The 19,230-nt window shown below is 36.2% G+C and overlaps 1 protein-coding gene across 1 annotated transcript in view; it reads right to left on the bottom strand.

Moving 5' to 3' along the window:
• Window positions 1-19,230, bottom strand: part of Sytalpha — a gene marked incomplete at both ends in the record, with an annotated part of 46,377 nt that overhangs the window by 9,868 nt on the left and 17,279 nt on the right. Inside the window, 3 exons of the mRNA XM_009065198.1 lie at window positions 1,844-1,964; window positions 2,534-2,965; window positions 11,460-11,668. Coding sequence (XP_009063446.1) covers window positions 1,844-1,964; window positions 2,534-2,965; window positions 11,460-11,668 — 762 coding nt within the window. The remainder of the gene's footprint in view (window positions 1-1,843; window positions 1,965-2,533; window positions 2,966-11,459; window positions 11,669-19,230) is intronic.

The following is a 19,230-nucleotide window of genomic DNA, read 5'->3' as shown; positions in this document are numbered from 1 at the left end:
CGAAACGTGATGAAATTGTTTATTTTCACCCAAGGATGAAGTCTATTAATAATTAAAAATTGAAAAATATTTTTCATGAATAATTGCCCTTGGCAGAATTCTTGACAAATTTCGAAATATTACCCGAGAATGAACCCTATTGAAATCAGCAAATATATATGTTATATTATAACATTATGTATATGTAATATAATATATATTAGTTATAGCCCTTGACCTTAAAAATGCGTTCAATCGTAAGCATTCTAGACAGCTCTTAATGTATTTTGAGGAAGCTTGGTGTAATTTTTTATTATCGCCCAAACATTAACCCTATTGAAATTCAGAAAAATCGAAAAAGAACGAACGAAGACGAACCAACACACTGCGACTTTAAGCTAAGGGATAATAGCAGGTGTTGTTACTGGTTGTTATCAAGATTGTACATGACTTTAATGAATCAACGATAGACTGATAATGAATAGATTCCTCATCAGTATTGACAGTTCGATTTGACTCCGTATGACTTCCTGTCGACATCTTCTAATGACGGCTGTACATGGACACAATTTGCTATACAATTACGCGATGGGTTTCAGACAGAGGCGAGTTCTCTGTTCCGGAGCACCCTTACAGTTACTACTGATTTTTATCAAATCCACAACAATATTAGAAGGTTAACATGGCCAATGTTGTTGTTATATTGGAAATAGTACGTATAACCACGAGCATAAATTCTGTGTAAGTTTCGTATCAATCAGCACTTGGAATTCGTAGAGGTGTGCGCCAATGCCTCTGTCCTGACAAAATATCCCACTTTTCATGGCGCTGTCTTTCGTCTTCGGTCAGATTAGGCACCAGAAATTTCAGAAGTAAACTTGAAGCCCATTTCATTAGATTCAATAGAAAGGCAACGAAACATTGAAGATGAATATAAAAAAAATTGGTTACGCTTCTATTTAAACGACCCTCTTTTGTCTGACTTATAATTTGGTCTTCCGGGAGTTAGATAACTTTTATAAAAATAGATTTTTATGACTCTGAAAGCAGACACATTAGATACATATATAATTGTAAAATTGTAATAGAGCGAAGTCTACAGTTTGATATACTTGTGACATTTTAATGAAACTTGTTTCTCTCATGTTATCCAAGCAGTCTACCCATCAGATGAAATTAGGCGGACAGAGTGCAATCTAGTTAGATTACAATTTCGTTCCCTTATTATTTTGTGTCCGCCTTCATTGTAATCTAACAAGATTTATACCAAGGTCACGTACTAGTGACGTTTCAAGCTATTTGTAGCAGAAAATCAAACAGAATCACCTTTGCTAGTGAGTATTTGCAGTCTCATAATCTCATTGGCTATATCGCTCTACTTTGCGCGCTGTGATTTGTTGAAATGAATATCAACAGTACGCTACCTTGGTATAAATCGTTTTAGATTAGAATGAAGACAGAATATACTGTTCCTAACCAAGCGAACATTTCGACAAACCATCAATCAATACGTTTTCTTTAACTTTGATGTCAAAATCGACAGAGTAGTGACTTATTTTACCAAGATGCATATCTTCCGGGTGTTGTTGTGCTTTTTAACCACCACGAACTAAAAATGTTATTATGTGACCAAAATGCATCCTGATTATTTATGAAGATCGATTCAGAGTCTACTGATAATGATGAACGGTAACATGTGCTTAACATATATGTCTATCCGTTGACTTTGAGTATCAAGCATCATTAGATTGGTTTGTTTATAGGCGTGAACCGAAATTAAAGTTACGATGCAGCCAGTCGTATATCAAAGGATATGTTTGTTCTGAACACCGATAACATAGGAAAATATATTATTTGACCTTACCTAACGATAACTTCCCATCTTCAGGATGTCTCAAATTTCTAGCTTTGGTAACGGCTACTGTTAACCTCTCAGCACTCTGTAGGTAGGACATGGAAAACATAATATCTCCTATTTCTTCATGCTAGAAAATATAATTTATATGGACGTGACGCAAAATATTCGATTGATTAGTGGCTGGGACTTAGCTTTTTGGGGTAATACTTTGTAGCATCATAACGTTATCAGTATTTTAACGACTTAACTTCCTTCATAAACCACAAATTTTATCCATTTTAAGATAAATGTCAATTTACAAGAAATTCAACATTTTAACCTCTCAAAAAAGGTAACTAATTCTAAAAAAGATGGTCGTGAACTATAATTAAGGGATTTGAAAGCATACTGAATCACCCCACATTTTCCATTTTTTAAAGGTTGATCTCTATGGTCCATATCAAATTGATTCTCTTAACTGAACTGCAGATGGCAAATTTTGGAAATGGAATTAATTGGGGTTATTGGTAATATTTGGGATGATCCGGTCAGACTCAATTGTGGAATAGTGATCTATGCAGATTATTCGAGCCAAGCAAGCTGTAAATGTGCTGGGATAACCAGCCAAGAGCCATGTTGAACATCTACTCTTTTTTTTCTTTGAAAACTACAATGCACTATATTAGGACCAGGATCGTTAGAAACACAATTACTTACGTCTTTCGGTTTATCAGGAGGCATTAGTCCCTTCCAAAGAATGGTTTTTTCACTGAAATCCACAGTATCTAGAGACACATGGAGTTGACCAATACACTCATCCTGTGAGAACTGATCATAGTCAAACACTAGAATTTCCAACGTTGTCGAGGGCAGCTTATTAGCTCCTAGCTCAAACATAAGAGGTTCCTCGAAAATCGGATTTAAAGTTTTACGTTGAATCTTACTCTGAAGGTCTCCCCGACGATCCGGTAACAATGAGACTCTACAATACGGATCTAAGGTGCTGCTACAGTCTCTAGGGACGAGGTCCTGAGCTTGTATTAAATGGACAGTTAATATTGAAGTTTCTTTGTTGTATTCCAAACTAAAATGAATGTTTCCATTATTGTCTTCTTGAATGGACGATACGGAAGTCTGTCTCACCAAAGGCTGAAATGAGAAAAAAGCAATTGAATGAGTTCTTTGGAGTTCCTCTTGACCAAGCTTATATATTCCGCATCACCAAAGACTGAAATTACGAAAAAAAGATCTTTGGGTTTACTTTTGTCTAAACTTATATATTTTGCAGACCTACAATAATACAATACAATACACTACTATACAACTTTTACTCTCGATTTTGCCATGTTTTGCACGATATTTTGATTAACGCAATTGTCTGACGTGTATGGATTAGTCTTAGATTACGATAACACAATATTTTCACTACATCAATTATAGAGCTATAAAGAAATATTAAATCAGAGCCTGGAACATATTGTTACGCAGAGTTTAACGATGGACGATCTTCAGACAACACCAAATAAGCGTGGAACTCTGATTAACATGTTTCATGTTCTGTTTTAAAATTATTTTTAACAGACTTATGCAAGAGGTATTTCAACATGCATGTGCTATAGCGATGACCAAAAGCAGAACGATTAATTCCTTGGTCGACACTTTATCTTTATTTTGTCTCGCTCTAAAAAATTGCACCACAAGAAGCGAAGTAAACGTATACTGTATTTCAGTTACAGAAAGCCACAAGTATGTAACGACAACGGTGATCTAACCATGGCGGGTGGGAATTCCAAATGGAAGCTTTCAGTGTCTTCTGAGCACATAAAATTTTCTGGAAAGCCTCATTTGAATCTCGTTAATTTTACACACACGCTCTATGTTTACAAGATTGTAAGAATAAACTTACTTGGTATAAATAATAATGTAATTTAATCGAGCAGACAAATGAGCTAAAAAATAGTGTGTTGTATAAAACATTGCTTAGATCAATTTTAACTACATGGACATTATAGCATCACGAATGTTGTTATTAATGTTGTACGTTTTTGCATTCAATGTTCGAAGCAAATCGCTTATTAAAAATAGTGCACGAGGTCGATGATTCAAAAAGATGCGGAGCAGTAAGTTCGAAACCTAATTCGCTTGGTTAGTGTAAAAGGTGCAAATTTTGTAGATAGTATGATATGGGAAGGATTTTAGAAACGTTTGTAGATCAGTATGACGCTGCAGCACAAACGACGCAGAACGGATGGACAATTTCGTTAAAGTATAAGAAATGCTTGAAATTGTCACGTACAATACGAAAGAGTAAAAAAAACTCTGTTGGTTGCATTTTAGTGAAATATACGAACTGTTGTGTGTAAAACTTCATTGCCAAAGACCCGATCGACAGCAGCAGAAAATAAATAAGGTAATAAAATCACTTGGCTTATGAAGGAAATATTGTTTCGCCTTGGAATTAGTGTCATATAAAAATCAGTCTATATTTGAATCGACATATTTCCATAACTCTTTGACATTTTTATGACATTCATAATATGTAATAAAATAATATTTTGACGGCTTCAATTTAAATTACTTCTACATCATTTAGAAAACAGGAACTTTTATTCTTCATGAATCAATTTGATGTTTACAGTGGAGTATTACGGTGGTAATTTTTGGGCCATACGCCGCCCACCCCCCACCCCCTTTTTCAGTCGGGTCATAAAAAATGAAAATTGTATTCCACTTACACTTACAAAATCTGGTTCGAGGTATTCTCTGGCTTCCCAGTTTTCCAGGGAGGGGCCCCGTGAAGCCCATCATGGCTAGTCCCCTCTAAAAGGCCGCCAAGGGACCCCGGGGCGCTCAGAAAATCGATGAAATTCTCGCTACGCCACTGTAGGTGTACAAATGTGTGTAACCAATAGTTACAAAATTCAGTCCATGAGAGTCCACATTATATTCAAATAAAAGCAATTTTAGCCCAATTACAACCTCTAAGTGGTTGTAGCGAATGAAGACCACGCATAAAAATTTCTATTTCTCCGGTAAATTGATTTTTGTTAATTCGATAGAAAATAACATAAAGCAATTTGATTTCTATTACGGAAATGGTCGACATTTTTTCCTTAAAATTGACGACTAAATGATGGAATTGACAATTCGATTGGTTCGTTTGGTATGCCTTCTTCTGGTGTGAATTTTTTTTTTTTTTAAATATTTTGTGCAAACTAGGCTAAGGTTTTCCAAACTTTCCACCCCAATGATCCGACTGCATGATCTGAACCGCAAACGAAACGAAACTAACTTTTCACACGAGGAAGTATATCAATCATAAGTCGGGAAGTATTTCATTATGAAAAGGTGGTATCAGGTGTCTAAAAGAGTAAGTATACCCTGCCTGGTGCCACAGCCGTCATAGCTGCTAAAGATAAGCAGCAACCATGACAAATAGGAACCACAAAAAATAGTGATTTCAGTGATTATCATATACGGGCACAGTTAAACCAAGAACAGCTCCATCAAGGCAAATCGAAGACACCAGATTTCTTCTAGTTGTATTGATTGAGATGAACAGCTAGCTATCTGAACTCCTGGTTGCCATGCTGACTCCACGTACCTTGTTACAGCTGGATTGCCCTAGGTCGCTTGGAATATAAAACTATATTCAGTCAAATTGATGAATCAAGACGGGTTTTAAAGGATTATATTTCTATTTCAAACCAATTTGATCTATTTGACTTCTTGCTCCTTTTAAATTGTCAGCCATTTTGGATGTGCTTTGTCAAAGGTTAGGAGTTGTCTCGGACATTCGATACCATTCATTACGAAAAATGGATTTCGCATTGTATACTTAACGGTTACTGATTCATTTTCGACAACTCTCGATAGTTTACGTAGCCGTGAATATACTATTCAACCAGGGGCTTATCTAGAAAATGTCTGGGGGGCCAATAATGAGTTGTCTCTCCGACGCCGGAGCCCCTTGAGGCCGGGGGCTGCCAGAGGTCCCAAAAAAGACTTTTTTCGGAAGGGCTAAGATGAAATTTGGGCATTTAAAGGGCTTAATTTTCACTTCAAAATAAGACCTTTCGCTGGCCTGAAGAGAGCACCATGGCCCAATAGCCCTCCACCGCGCGGAACTTGTCTGGGACGTTTGACTCTCAAAATTACTAAAATTTGAAGGGGTATGGCTTCTTACTAGGTTACTAGTTTACTAGGTTAATGAAATGTGGACTCATTTATATGAAAGTACACTCCCAATTCCACCCAATTTAACTATATTGTCGTGTCTTTGGCATATTGGGTGTAATTCAAGAATAGTATTTCCTAAGTGTACGACAAAGTCAAAGGGTCAAACCGAAGGTAGAATGCGCTTCAAAAGTGTACAATAGAGCCTGTTGTCGCATTGAAGGCAGAAGGTGCTTACTGTTTGGAGATTCCATAGCCGAAACAAATAAACTGGATATTAAAGTGTATTTCAAAGAAACTGATACTCATCAACTCTTGCACAAGAGCTCCTTTCACCCTAAACATACCTTTTCTGGTATAATTAAGTCACAAGTTTTACGATTTCATCGAATTTGTACAAGATCTTCTGATTTCAACCAAGCCTGTACGATTGTTTTCTCAAAACTGAAAGAGCGTGGGTACTCTAAACGATTTTTACGAAACATAAAAAATTCCACCTCAGCACAGATAGCAGCTAAAAACAGACTTTATGCCCAAGTACCTCCAGGTTTAAGAAGTGCTCCATGTTTGTCCAGTAGATGCAAAACAAATTCCGTCAATCTAGGGAGGCCCATTGGATTGAGACATTGAATCCAGCAAGACCTATAGGACTAAATATTCATCATAATGTAGGCATAGCACCCTTTGTTGTCCCGTTTAATACAACAAGCAATCGAGCAAACAAGATAGTTCATGCCCACTATAAGAGCCTTCAAGAGAAATTCCCCCATGTCTATAAGCAAAAAATGATAGTTGCATATTCAAAAAATAAGAACTTAAATGACAATATTGTTCATAGTAAACTAAAAACAATCAGTACATAACAGATACTATACTTCTCGCCCATTGGGCGAGTTATTTTTTCTAATTTCAGATCAGAATAAGAACAGAAGAAAACCCAATATCAAGACCCTTAATCCTAATTTCTAAATAAAGTGTCTGCTCCACCCTAGGCCTGTACATTTGGGAGAATCAAACCCTCCCTTCCCCGAAATCTATTCCTTTAACCAAATTTTAGTGCTTTTATTCCCCCCCCCCCCCCCCAAAAAAAAATACCACTGGTCAGAAATATAGAGGAATTCTCAGGAAGTCTTGGATTCCTGTTTAAGCCATTGAGCTTCACTTCAATAATTACTTAGACCTTGGCAGATGGTGTTGGAAAGCCTACATATCAATTATTATTTAAGTGGTATTGCATTCGTCTAAACTTTCTGGTATACAGAAACTAACTCCATTAGACACAATTAAATAACCTTTCCAAATCTGTTCTTACAATTTTCAAAATCACAAAAAAAATATATTCTCAATAGAGTAGGGTTTTGTTAATTTCCTTTCTATAATGTCTATAGTCAAAATTGCCTGGCAGAAGGAAATGAAGCCGATGTTATTCTGAAGCTACCATCTAATTTTTCAGTTTCATTTCCAAAGTGCTCTTGAATTAAAATTTGCGTTTCACTTAATTATATATAAAAAGGTGCTGACATGACGCAGGTGGTGTGCAACTAGAATCTTTATGAACTCCATGGATCAACATTCATCCAAACCCAAACTCATTTTGTTAGTGTGACACTATTGCGTGTATCGATATTGTTGCTTTTGTTTTTCTTTTAAAGTGGTCTCCAATGTGATATAACTTTGTAGGTCAGTTGTTCATACAACGTATTCTTAGGAGTAGTGGCTAATGCAGAAATCGCGTAGAATACGTGTAGTTGGTTTTGGGTCACTAGTATTATTAGGTTAGCTGCCAAACAATTTCTATGTCATTTAATACTAGAAGCGGTCAAGGCCGATTCATGGCACTTCATTGGATCCGTCACAGTCGATTTTGAGAAATTGTCAAACTACTATCAACTGGATGATCACATCTTCATTGGGTCCGTCACAGTCGACTTTGAGAATTTGTCAAACTACTACGATATGGATGATCACATCTTCATTGGAACCGTCACAGTCGACTTTCAGAAATTGACAAACTACTACCAACTAGATGATCACATCTTCCAAAAGCCCAGACTGACAACCTGGTCCCAATTTGGGTACATAGTAAAACATGAGCAACTGATGAGGACCGACAGAAACTGCGATGTCAGACACAAGACTTCTGCAATTATCCACATTTACTCAAGTGCTGCCTGTTGATAGTAGCCGTTGTAAATCCAGATTCTCATAGAGTTCGTTTGTCGCATAGTAAAACAATGTGAACATAACCATAACACAATTATACAATTATACTATTTTTGTCGAGAATTAATTGACTTACGCTTACTCTTCACCTGATAGCACTTTCCATTATGAAATATGTCCTCATTTATGATTGATATACTTCCTTTAGTGAAAAGTTCATTAGCTGCAACCGATGTATTGCCAATATGTTGTTTTGGCCTTCGGGTTTCGTTTCACAGGTAGGATTGTCAGTATCAATTTTTTTGTGATGTTTCAAACAGTGACTCAACTACCATAGGGACTGGTTAAACCAAGTCCCATCCCTACGGGAGACCCTACCTCCACAAAAAATGCAGAAGAGCATTATGTTACTATTAAGTCCATAGGCCCACACTCATCTAGTTGAGCCACTTGTTTCTAATCGGGGTTTTACCTCATTTGGAAGTATGTTTCTAAATCGAACATGACCGTTGCTTGTTATGAACTACGTCTTTATTTTATATCCTTTGTATGAAATATTAAAAAAACCAACTTTAAAACGTGTTAAACACTATTTCTGGAAAGCTGTGATAAGCACGAAAAACAAGTTTCCCTTGCGTGATCAGACCAAATACGTAAAGAAGTTTCTTTCAGAAATGGAATTGAACAGAGATAGGCAGGAAATCAGTTTAACATATGGCTTCTTGTAGTGACCTTATCTTACTGAAGTCTTCCCTGTCGAGGATTATAGTAGAAGCAAGATATAGCGTCACATCTTGACAATGTCAAACTATTTCGAAGTTCTTACTTATACCTTGAGTGCACGTTATAAATGAAGCTCGGATTGGCTGTATTCGCTGACATACAATCCAATCAAATCGCATTCCATGATACAAGAATAGTGGTTATTGCAGTCGAGATATAAGGCGAAGTTCATAATAGCTTGACATTGTGAAGATGTTACGTCTATGTTCAGTGAGTTCGCTTGCTTTGGTCACTTCATTTCAGTTTTTGTTTTAAACCCCTTCTCCCTTTCAAAAGCCACCGCTTGCTAATACCACTGTTCTGGTAATACAAAACAGTCGCATGTTTCACTTCAATGATATCAATAAAGGAATCACATACAAGCGTGTAATATTATCTTGGTATAGGCTGAAAAAGTAACATGTCCTTCGGATTTTTCTGCTACATCCGATCAGAGGATCCTCGTGTACTAGTCTTTGCAAGTTGCAAAAGAAACAAATCGAAAGAAATGCCATTTTCAATTTCCAAAGAGACCAACTTAAGCATTAAGCATTTTCGCTGACCTGCCCTGTTTATTGTGTTTTTAAATCAATCAACCTTTTGTGCCATTAAATTATGTATGCTATTTTAACTGCTATTTTCAATATTGTTCTATTTGCATTGAACACGATAAGGCGTGTAAGAGTAGAACATAACCTCTATAGAACTTGTCCAAACACCTACGCTTTCGTCAAAGTTACACAATAAAAAGTTGTCCTCAAGTAATACTAATGTAAATGGTTCTTTTGTATTTTCTTCAATCCTGTCAGAGACTTCGATTTTTGATTAACGGTTGGAACTCGTGAACTTGTTTTAATTCTTTTCTTTTTAAAGGAACAGATTCGCCATTTTTTCTCCAATCGTACTTTAGTCTCAGAAACGGGAATTTCTACGCTAAGCTAATCAGTAATAGTGATCACAGCTCATCGGCGACATTTGAGCTTTCAAATACATGTGTAGTTAGAATTATATGCGTTTGAATGTTAAAATGACGACTCGTCTTTTCTCGAGACTCTGCCATATAGAAAAGAGACATAGAAAAATAAAGTGAAATTCTTAGTATGAGGTATTTTTGAAGGAATTATGCTATTTTTGTGAATTTCTAGTATTTTTGAAGACTATATAGGGCCTACATTGTATTGTATTGTATTGTTATATTGGAGCGTATATAAATAGGTACATAGACATAACCATATATATATATATATATATATATCACGACGAATATATCAGTACATCTGTTTCTTTAATTTAATCTCTCTTTAATCACGATTAGTATGTCAACAGGATTTGTCGGTACACCTTCAACATTTCTACGACCACCAACTTGTATGTGCTGATGTCAATCTCCGTTATTGAATTTAATGTCGATTTTATTCTATTTTTGTCAAATCGTGATTACTGGGAAATGGACTGACGTCACGACAAGACGTTTATCGCATTATGCAAGAACACGAAGATAAATTAATGAACATCAATTTCGAGATGGCTACGTGTTCAATTGACACAGTTATTCTTCATACAGACATCAATATCAATGAATCCGGTTGTATAATTTCTTTCCACAGACAGTCTTGCTCTAACTTTGAATTTATTTTTTTTTTCGTCGATATCCCTCGTATTGTCCCTCGCGAATATGTCGTTAATTATCTCAGACTTATTTAAAAAAAATATTAAGGCTTAGAAGGATTCTAAAGAGATTTTCTAAAAAAAATTATGTATATCGGGGACACATATGGCATGTTCGATGACGTCACTAATCGCAAAGGGCTCTATGCGATAATGCATATTTTGCGAATATTGACGGCATCAAACATTTTTTTTGTGGAATTAAAAGAACCACAGACATCTGACTGAAAATTGGAATGATGCAAACAGATACAATTAGTGGCCCCGATACACATACAAAATTTAGAAAACTCCTTTACAAGCCCATTAATTCGTTAGCTACGGTAGATCTAATTACTCTCGCATAGTTTTACATTGTCGTATTGTCTCTCTCGAATATGTCGGTAATTGTCTTGATGCTTATTTCACAAACAATGGTAAGGATTAACTTAATGAATATCCAAATACTCATATTCAAATCCAATGACTCTAAAAGCGATGCCAAGTTGACAAACGAAGTCGCACACTGGCATCAAGAGTTTCTGAAGGGTGTACAAACTTTGATTCGCTATCGACATCGGAGGCATTTATTCAATACCTTTGAGCATTTTGGTTGAAAAATTACACGGGAGCAATTTTGCCCAACGGCAGATTTCAAAACCTTTTGTCTTCCTGACACACTTTTAGTTAACTGAACTGATCATATTAATGTCGAATCTGGTGTGTTTGACCCAGGTTTCAGACATGGTAAGGGTCATTTTAAGTATATGAAATAGATACAAGTTTTTTCGATGTACACAAAAAGTTGGGATCGTCCATCTGTCCCTTTCACGATTTCTTCTTGACTATCTTCTTGGAAGCTCGAAATACTTCAACACGAAAATGACAGTCTTACCTTTTTCTCATAGAGTCTAGCATCAATTTTGGTGAGATCTATTGCATCATGCATTGACGCTCTACGTCTAGATGTGTACGCCGGTGGTGGCGTCGACGGCAGGCCATCAACACTCATTATGGGCTGGACGATTTTTTCACTTGGAAAGTTGAATGTGAATTCCCGAAGTCCTGGAATGGATGCCGGTGTGGTGACTCCTGAGCTGATTTCTGAAAAGACAAAAGAGACGCAAAATTAAAAATAATTCTATTGAATACGTAGTTATAAAGTGCTGACGTGCACGTCACATAAACAGTGCTCAAACCGCCGACGAAAACATTTCTCGTACACAGTCAAACTTGTATAAACGGTCATCTTTTTTAGCATAACCTTCCAATGAACAGTCAGCTAATATCCCCCTACCCCTCCCATGAAATTTCCGACAAATTTCACCTTTAAATTTAATTAACACTAATGGGTCGCGGAATTGACGACAATTTTTTGAATTATAGAAGAACCGGATGCTACTTTTTAGGAGTTAAGGTTGTAATTGAGGTTATTCAGACAGCAAAGCAAAGCTTATACGAAAAAAGCCTTTTAATACAACATTGATACTAAAAAGAATTTTAGGAGTTGACATTTATCTTTAAATGCGTTTATCGAAATTAACGAACTCGTATCAATGCCTCATAATTAGCGGAAGTGAATTTATACATAAGCTAGCGGCGCCGATTGCAATAATATGAGACCATTCGTGTAGATCGGGTTTTTACAAAATGATGTTTATACTCAGTCGAAGATTGGTTCCGGCCATAACGGAAATATTCTCGAGAATATTGCTGAAACACATTTAACATTCCGTTATTGGAAATTAAATTTTATGATCATATTTATATCAGTTAGTTTTACGTTCGACTTTTCTGAACTTCATTAAGCCGATAACGGCAGCTAACGATATGAAGGGTTCAATGGTGGAAATTTTGCCAAGAAATCGGTTTTGGCCCATTGCTTTGTGTGCAGAGTTTGAGTGACATATTCGGCATCTTCGGGGGTCGATTTTAGTCTTGAATATATGTAAATAGTCTTCAGAAGTAAAGTACTAGAAATGTACAAACATCGCATAATTCCATCAAATATGCCTGCATCGCTGACAAAGGAAACGGATTGAAAATCTTGAATGTTATCAAGAATATGAGCGAAATTAAAAAGCATTTGCATTCGATTCGAGTCGGGCAGGTTAAATATTGCGATTTTGATTTTAGGAGATTGGGTTCGTCTCAATCAAGGGTTAAGAATCGACATAACATCGTCAAAAAGCTTAAAATGGTGGAATTTAATTTGGAAACTATCTATCCATTACACACAGTGCATTGTGGATTTTCCGTAAGCTTTTAAATTCAATTTCATTCTGTTTAATCGAAGTCAAAATATGCCAAGGCCGAGATCTCCTCCCGGGGGAACTTATCTTAGTTTGAAAACTGAAAGCTACGTAATTATAAAAGAAATAGGCTTTTCGTGAAGAGTTCGTGCGTGAACAGCTTCATTACCAATAACTGGGAAATATTTCTCAAGATAAAGGTCAGAGCTTCATTGTATGAAAGGTATGCGTAGGTTCCCAATCATTTCCTAGACTACATTAAGCCAATGCTTCATTGATTTTACCATTTAAGTATAACGAAATTCAATAGATGTGTCCACAATATAGTATTCTTTTTTTATTGATAACGAGTTTAAAAAGAAAATCTCTTTATTTTCAAATGTCTCTTGTCAATTGGAGTGATTTCAGTGGATCGATTTGACTTGGGACAAAAAAAAAAATGTAGACTTGTTTTGTAACTTGGTTCTACTAATGGACAAGTTGATCTAGATTGCATATACTTCTAAACGCCGTTTTTGCCTTGTTAGATATGCGAGTAAAAATGGCCGTTATGAATCAAAAATGTTTTTTGGGGTTTTATTTTTTTTGAAAAATATTAAACGTAAAGTAAATAAGAATACTGTTATGGGTGAAATGCGTTTGATTATCACTAAACGACGCTTTCCATGTCAGCCTCTCACGCTTTCATCTCCTACCGAGGGGCAGTGGTCCAACTACCACAAGGACTAGTTGAACCAAGTCCACAGGTATCCACCACCAGAAAAACTGCAGGAGAGCATATGTTAAAAAAACATCCCAGGGGAAACTCATCTAGTTCAGCCACTGCTGAGCGAATCTAATACCTCAAGAGATCATTAGACCAACACAGTTTGCCACTTAGAACGCTGATCGAAACGTTTTAGTAAAATGAACAAAGTGTCATTTAAACTCCAATTTTCAATTATTTGTTTTCTCTGCTATCAAAATGTTCCGATTCCATTAAACCCATGTAAATCAATTCACAAAAAGGTAATGATTTCCGAACGTCTTTCCAGAATAAGCAAATATCGCAAGCAATTTTAGTAATGGAATTGGGCATTAAATAGATTAGGGCAGCCTGACATTCTGGTATTACTAATTTAGCTGAAAACCGTCTTATTCATCTGTACAGATAATCAGAAAGGTTAAGAAAGTTGTTTTTCTGTTACTCATGGATAACTATATTGCTGAACTCGTTGGCATAGGTGAGACATGCTCTTTGTCAGTCTTGTCTTGAACCTTGTTGACTAACCTTTTGGACTCCTGGCCAGTCTAACCTGTGCTTGAAGCACGGTCGATTTTTGGCACTGAAATAGTTCAGTCGGAAGTGAGTTTGATTTTCGTCTTAGGTACTGTCGGTTCAATTCCTCCCTTAGGTAAGAAAAATCCTGTCTGTGTTAGTGCTTTCGAGAGTCGGCCCACAGTCGGTTCTCAGCCCCTAATAGCACTTCTCGACCGGGATAAAGAAAAACGAAGAGACGGGTTACTTGAGGGTTCATGAGTTCGGAAGAAAACTTAGAATTATTGCACAGTCGACAAAGATAGCAATACAGCCTTCGAAAAGTATATACCTCTTTTTTAGTTATTATCTGGGATAGGAAACCAAAACCCTAGAACATACATACTAGGATTTAAATCTAAGGGAAGGGAAAACGAGCGAGCAATCCACTTTGACAAACCGAGACCAAGTGTACTTCCCTCATTGTACACTCTATGACGTTGTCCGTGATTATTGTAATGTCGAAGAGAAATGCGGAAACTATTTCATGTTATTTTCTTTACAAAAACAACTTATAGCGCGTGAGATAAGCCATATGCATGTATACATCATTCAAAAGAAAGATAAGCTTGATTTAAAATCTCTATCTAATACGTTGTTTTTGTTCAGGTATCAGTGTTACAATTGACATGCATTTTTATAAGATAAATCATTCAGAATTAGATTAGTTTTGTCAAGCGATCGAACTTTATGTCTATTGTCAGAAAATTCAAGATAAATGTCGAATAAAAAGACTATCCACAACATTGTCGAAATTCAAAATGTTGCTTCATATAATTAAATATGCGCCATTAATCTAAACACGTCGTGAACTATTAAAACAAAACTTAAAAAAAACATTGTGTACAACTTTCAGACTCCTGTATATCGCTGGGATTGTATTTTTTTCTATTTTTATGTGTATCGGGGACACTGATAGCATCAATTTGCACCATTCTAATTTTCAATCGGACGTCTGTGGTTCCTGCAATTCGACTAAATTTGAGTGTTAGATGACGTCTCTAATTGCAAATTATACTTGTAATTGTATCACACAAGGTCCTTAGCGATTAGTGATATCAACAAAAACATTTTCTTGTTTAAAAACTAAAATCCTTTTAAGGAAATACGATATATTTTCTACAATGAATAATTGAAAATGGCGTAATTTTGTGGAAATTTGGTTTCCAGAATCGTTTTGAAAGATCAAGAAATGTATTTTTCATGATCTAAGATGTCATCGGAAATTCCCGAGCATCCAATTCCAAATAGTAAGATAGAAATGTAAATATAGGGAAGTAGCAGGTGTTTTTGATAAATCTAAAGCTATCATTAGACCAACAAATTATCCATGTTGCTATTAAAATCTAGTTTCAGACTGTATTGGTCTCCATATACCACAAAGTCGTTCATAAGAACTAGTGATACGATAGCATTGGGTAGCCATTGAGCTCCAAGATAAGACAAAAATAACCCAACCATACTAACGATCCGAACCAAACAACATATTGGCGACACATTAGTAGCAGCTAATGAAATGACAACAATTTTGTGTTTTTAAATAAAACACAATGGTGTGCAAATTACTCGCTAAGTCGTTCATACGAACTATTGTGTGCCACTAGTGGGTTGTGATACGATAGCATTGGGTAGCCATTGAACTCAAATGTAGGAGAATGATTTTCTGTTTTCTGAACACACAGTCTATAAAATTTACAAACTATAAACTCAATACGTGTTACAACGTTTCTCCATATGGTTCACCTACTAACAAAAACACTGTCCAAAAGGTTGGTCGATTGTTGAGTTCTGCGCGATCAAGATTCATGGAATCAACTGGACGTTCAATGAAACAAGTTGAAACAGAGTTCACAACGCGTTCCAGGTGTGCCGGAGAAGGAAATATTTGGGGAAATGTTGAATGTGACATATTCTGCTTCCGTAGTACTGTTCGATTGAGGAAAGAATTGTCACAGACGGAACCTCTTCAGAACCCTCCAATCGAGCGCTACCCAAACCGAGCTTATTATGACCACGCCCATTAAAATTTGCATAGAGGTAAACGTTTCCTGGCTTGTTTGTGAAAAAAGAGTCGACGACATAACAGAATGCCTTTGATTCAATATCTACTTTCCATTTGTATTTGTACCGGGAGTAGTCTAAAGGTCACACCCCTAAAACTTTATCATGGTAGCTTATAGCTAGAGAACCTTATTCAGCACAATGCAAGTTGTCTGAGATCAGAATGAAACTCAACCTCATTAGCATAAGCTCAGCAAAATGTGGAACAGTTTGACGCTATATTTCAATCAATTTTAAATGAACCTCCCGAACAGCCAAGCTCGTTTCAAGCTAATTCCTAAATAATATCTGCTGATCCGATTTGGCTGGTAAGTTGACAAGCTAGAGATAAGTTGATATCGGAATATCCGAGTTATGGCCTCGAGCACATGTCGGTGTATCGATCTGAAATGGCTTCAGTCGCCAATTAGCCGAGAAAACCTTGGGATCTGAGAGCGATCGACAAAGTTCCTTGATAGAATCAAAGTAAATGTAAGAGCGATTTTTGGTTTAATGAACAATGTAAGGCAAATTGAAATTAGGTTTACGCCATCTTTACTGTTATTGAAGCTAATGGAAAAGATGCTATTGGAAGCAATTGAGTCAAAGGTTTTCCTGAAGATCGTGGAGATTATAGTTTGGTATACCCAGTATAGGCATAAGCAAGCATAAAATATTCCCCTTTTCGAATGAACAATAACAAAACTACACGATCAAAGCAAAAGGACGGCGGTATAATCTCTCTTATGTTTAAAAAGCGTGTGCGAGAGAATTCAATGCCATAGTGTACACAGAAAAAACACTAATTATGTCTTGTACATATTTATTCTGATGTGCCTTCACCTAATGACATGGCCTTCGTGTGTTTTATAATAATATCCTGATTAATTTACGTTTGTGCATTACCGTCGGTGATCTGGCAATTTTATCTAAAGTTCAGCAAGATTGCGTTTTAGACGTAATGGCCTTCATAATGCGCTTATGTTATTACTGGTGCTTGCACCTGAACGGTCTTGGTCGGCAAGAAATTTTTTAAAAGATTCGCCGACCGGCTGCTGACACACGAGGAGACAATGTCGATAATCACGTGCGGATCATACAATTGAAAGGAAAATGAATCTGAATAGTTGATGACGCTCTGTCTCGCAGACGATAAAACATCTGCGAAAAATATCAAACTGGTTTGTCGTGGAAGCACACGTGAGATTTAAGTCAACACTGGAGTCGGCGACCGAAGCTGTTCGAATGTCCGTACAATAACTATACTGTTTAACAGCCAAAGACGGCCATTTAATGCGCAACGAAAAAACCTATCCGCAATAGCCTAAATTCATCTACATTTGAGTCTACAGTAATTGTTGTTATGACTTCATCCAGCAAGTTCAACGAGGACAATTCAGTATTAGCCGTAATGGCTCGTCATCTTCTTTCAATGGATTTGCACCTTTCATGAAAATTAACTCAATGAAAGTGGAATACAGAGGCTAAGAGATAACGTTATTGACATGAAGATTATATGACGTCAATCTTGGACCGAGCTTCAAGAAAATGAGACGCCATGAGCATTTTAGTGAAGTACATACGGTAGACTAAGCCATTAAGACTATAATAAGAATGAAAGTAATAAGCCGATTTAAGCTGGTAAAAGTCTTTTCTGTCAACTAATTTTAACCTTAACTGCTATCAAAGTCAAGTTTTATCGATATTAAAATATCATTAAAGGACAAATAGGTTTCATTGAAAATAAAATGGGAAAAATGTTTACACAGAAGAAAAAATGTGTCATTTCTTTGAGTGAAGCAGATTTTTTCTTGTTATAAAATTACATCTCTTCATGCATAAAATTGGGTATTTTGTCGTTTTTAAGCAAAGCATGATGAAAACACCAGTTAATATTTCATCTTACAAGGTCATCGATCAGCGCTAAATTGCAAATGATAAATATGCATTATCTGCTTTTGATGTGTTGGCTTTCAATTGTAGAATGCATCAATTTTTAATTGTCTTGTGCTGAGCGTAGCGAAATACAAATTTTTTAAGGTTTCCTTACTTGATCAAGAGACAAATATTTTCTGAATTAAAAAATTAATTGGAAATATCATTACTTTGTGTTCAGATAGCTTGCCAAAGAATGTAACATACGTCCACTGGCAGATGGCAGAAATGATAAAGGCTTAAGATCTTCATGATTATTTTGTAGTTATCAAATTTACACATAAACAGGTTCTCATCAAACTACAGATTAGTTTCAAATTTCATCAAAATTGGATAAACACTGTAGTCTCTATGATATTAATCGTTCTTCCAATTATTACCAAATTTGTTTTTAACCAGGATCTTATCAATATATAAATGCATACCACGTTTCATAACGATCGATTCAAAATTGGAACGTCTATCGTTTCTACAAACCAAATTTGTTGTGTTTTATCATGTCATGGGCAATAACTCCATGATCGTTCAATCAATTATCAACAAATTCGAACTTGAATAAGATCCCATCAATGTATACTAACATACCAATTTTAATCAATTAAATATTTAAACTTTATCCCGTCTACAAGCCAAATTTGATGCAATATTACCAAAAGCCTTCATCCGATTAAAACCTAATCCGAACTTGACCGAGATCTCGTCAATCTATACATACATACCAAGTTTCATCACAATCGAATTAAAGCTGCAGTCTCTATTGTGTCTACATGAAATGTGGATAGACGGACAGGGGGTGCTGGCAATATACGTCCACATTTTCATGTCGGCGTATAAAGATGATTTGATTGGCCGACAGTAAGTATGATGGTTGCTCTAAACCTGAGGGTCGGGGGTTCGATCCCGGCATAGGTCCAGATAATACGTTACGAATTTTCAACCCAGTCCTTCTGTCAGTGATGAAGGTCGGAGCTAATGGATGGCTAAGCCTGTATGATATGCACGTAAAAGATCCATCAAAGATATTGGCTAATGTCGTTGTTGGTAAAATTGCCCTGATTGCACACTGCATAATATGCCCATCTTCATTAACCCATTAAGGGGCGGAAAGGTAAGATGCGGTGATTTACACAGCCCTTTAGCTC

This window comes from Lottia gigantea (genome assembly GCF_000327385.1).
Source record: "Lottia gigantea unplaced genomic scaffold LOTGIsca_68, whole genome shotgun sequence".
Lineage (NCBI taxonomy): Eukaryota > Metazoa > Mollusca > Gastropoda > Lottiidae > Lottia > Lottia gigantea.
Note: the sequence above shows the minus strand (reverse complement) of the source record. Positions and strands in the feature narration are given on the sequence as shown.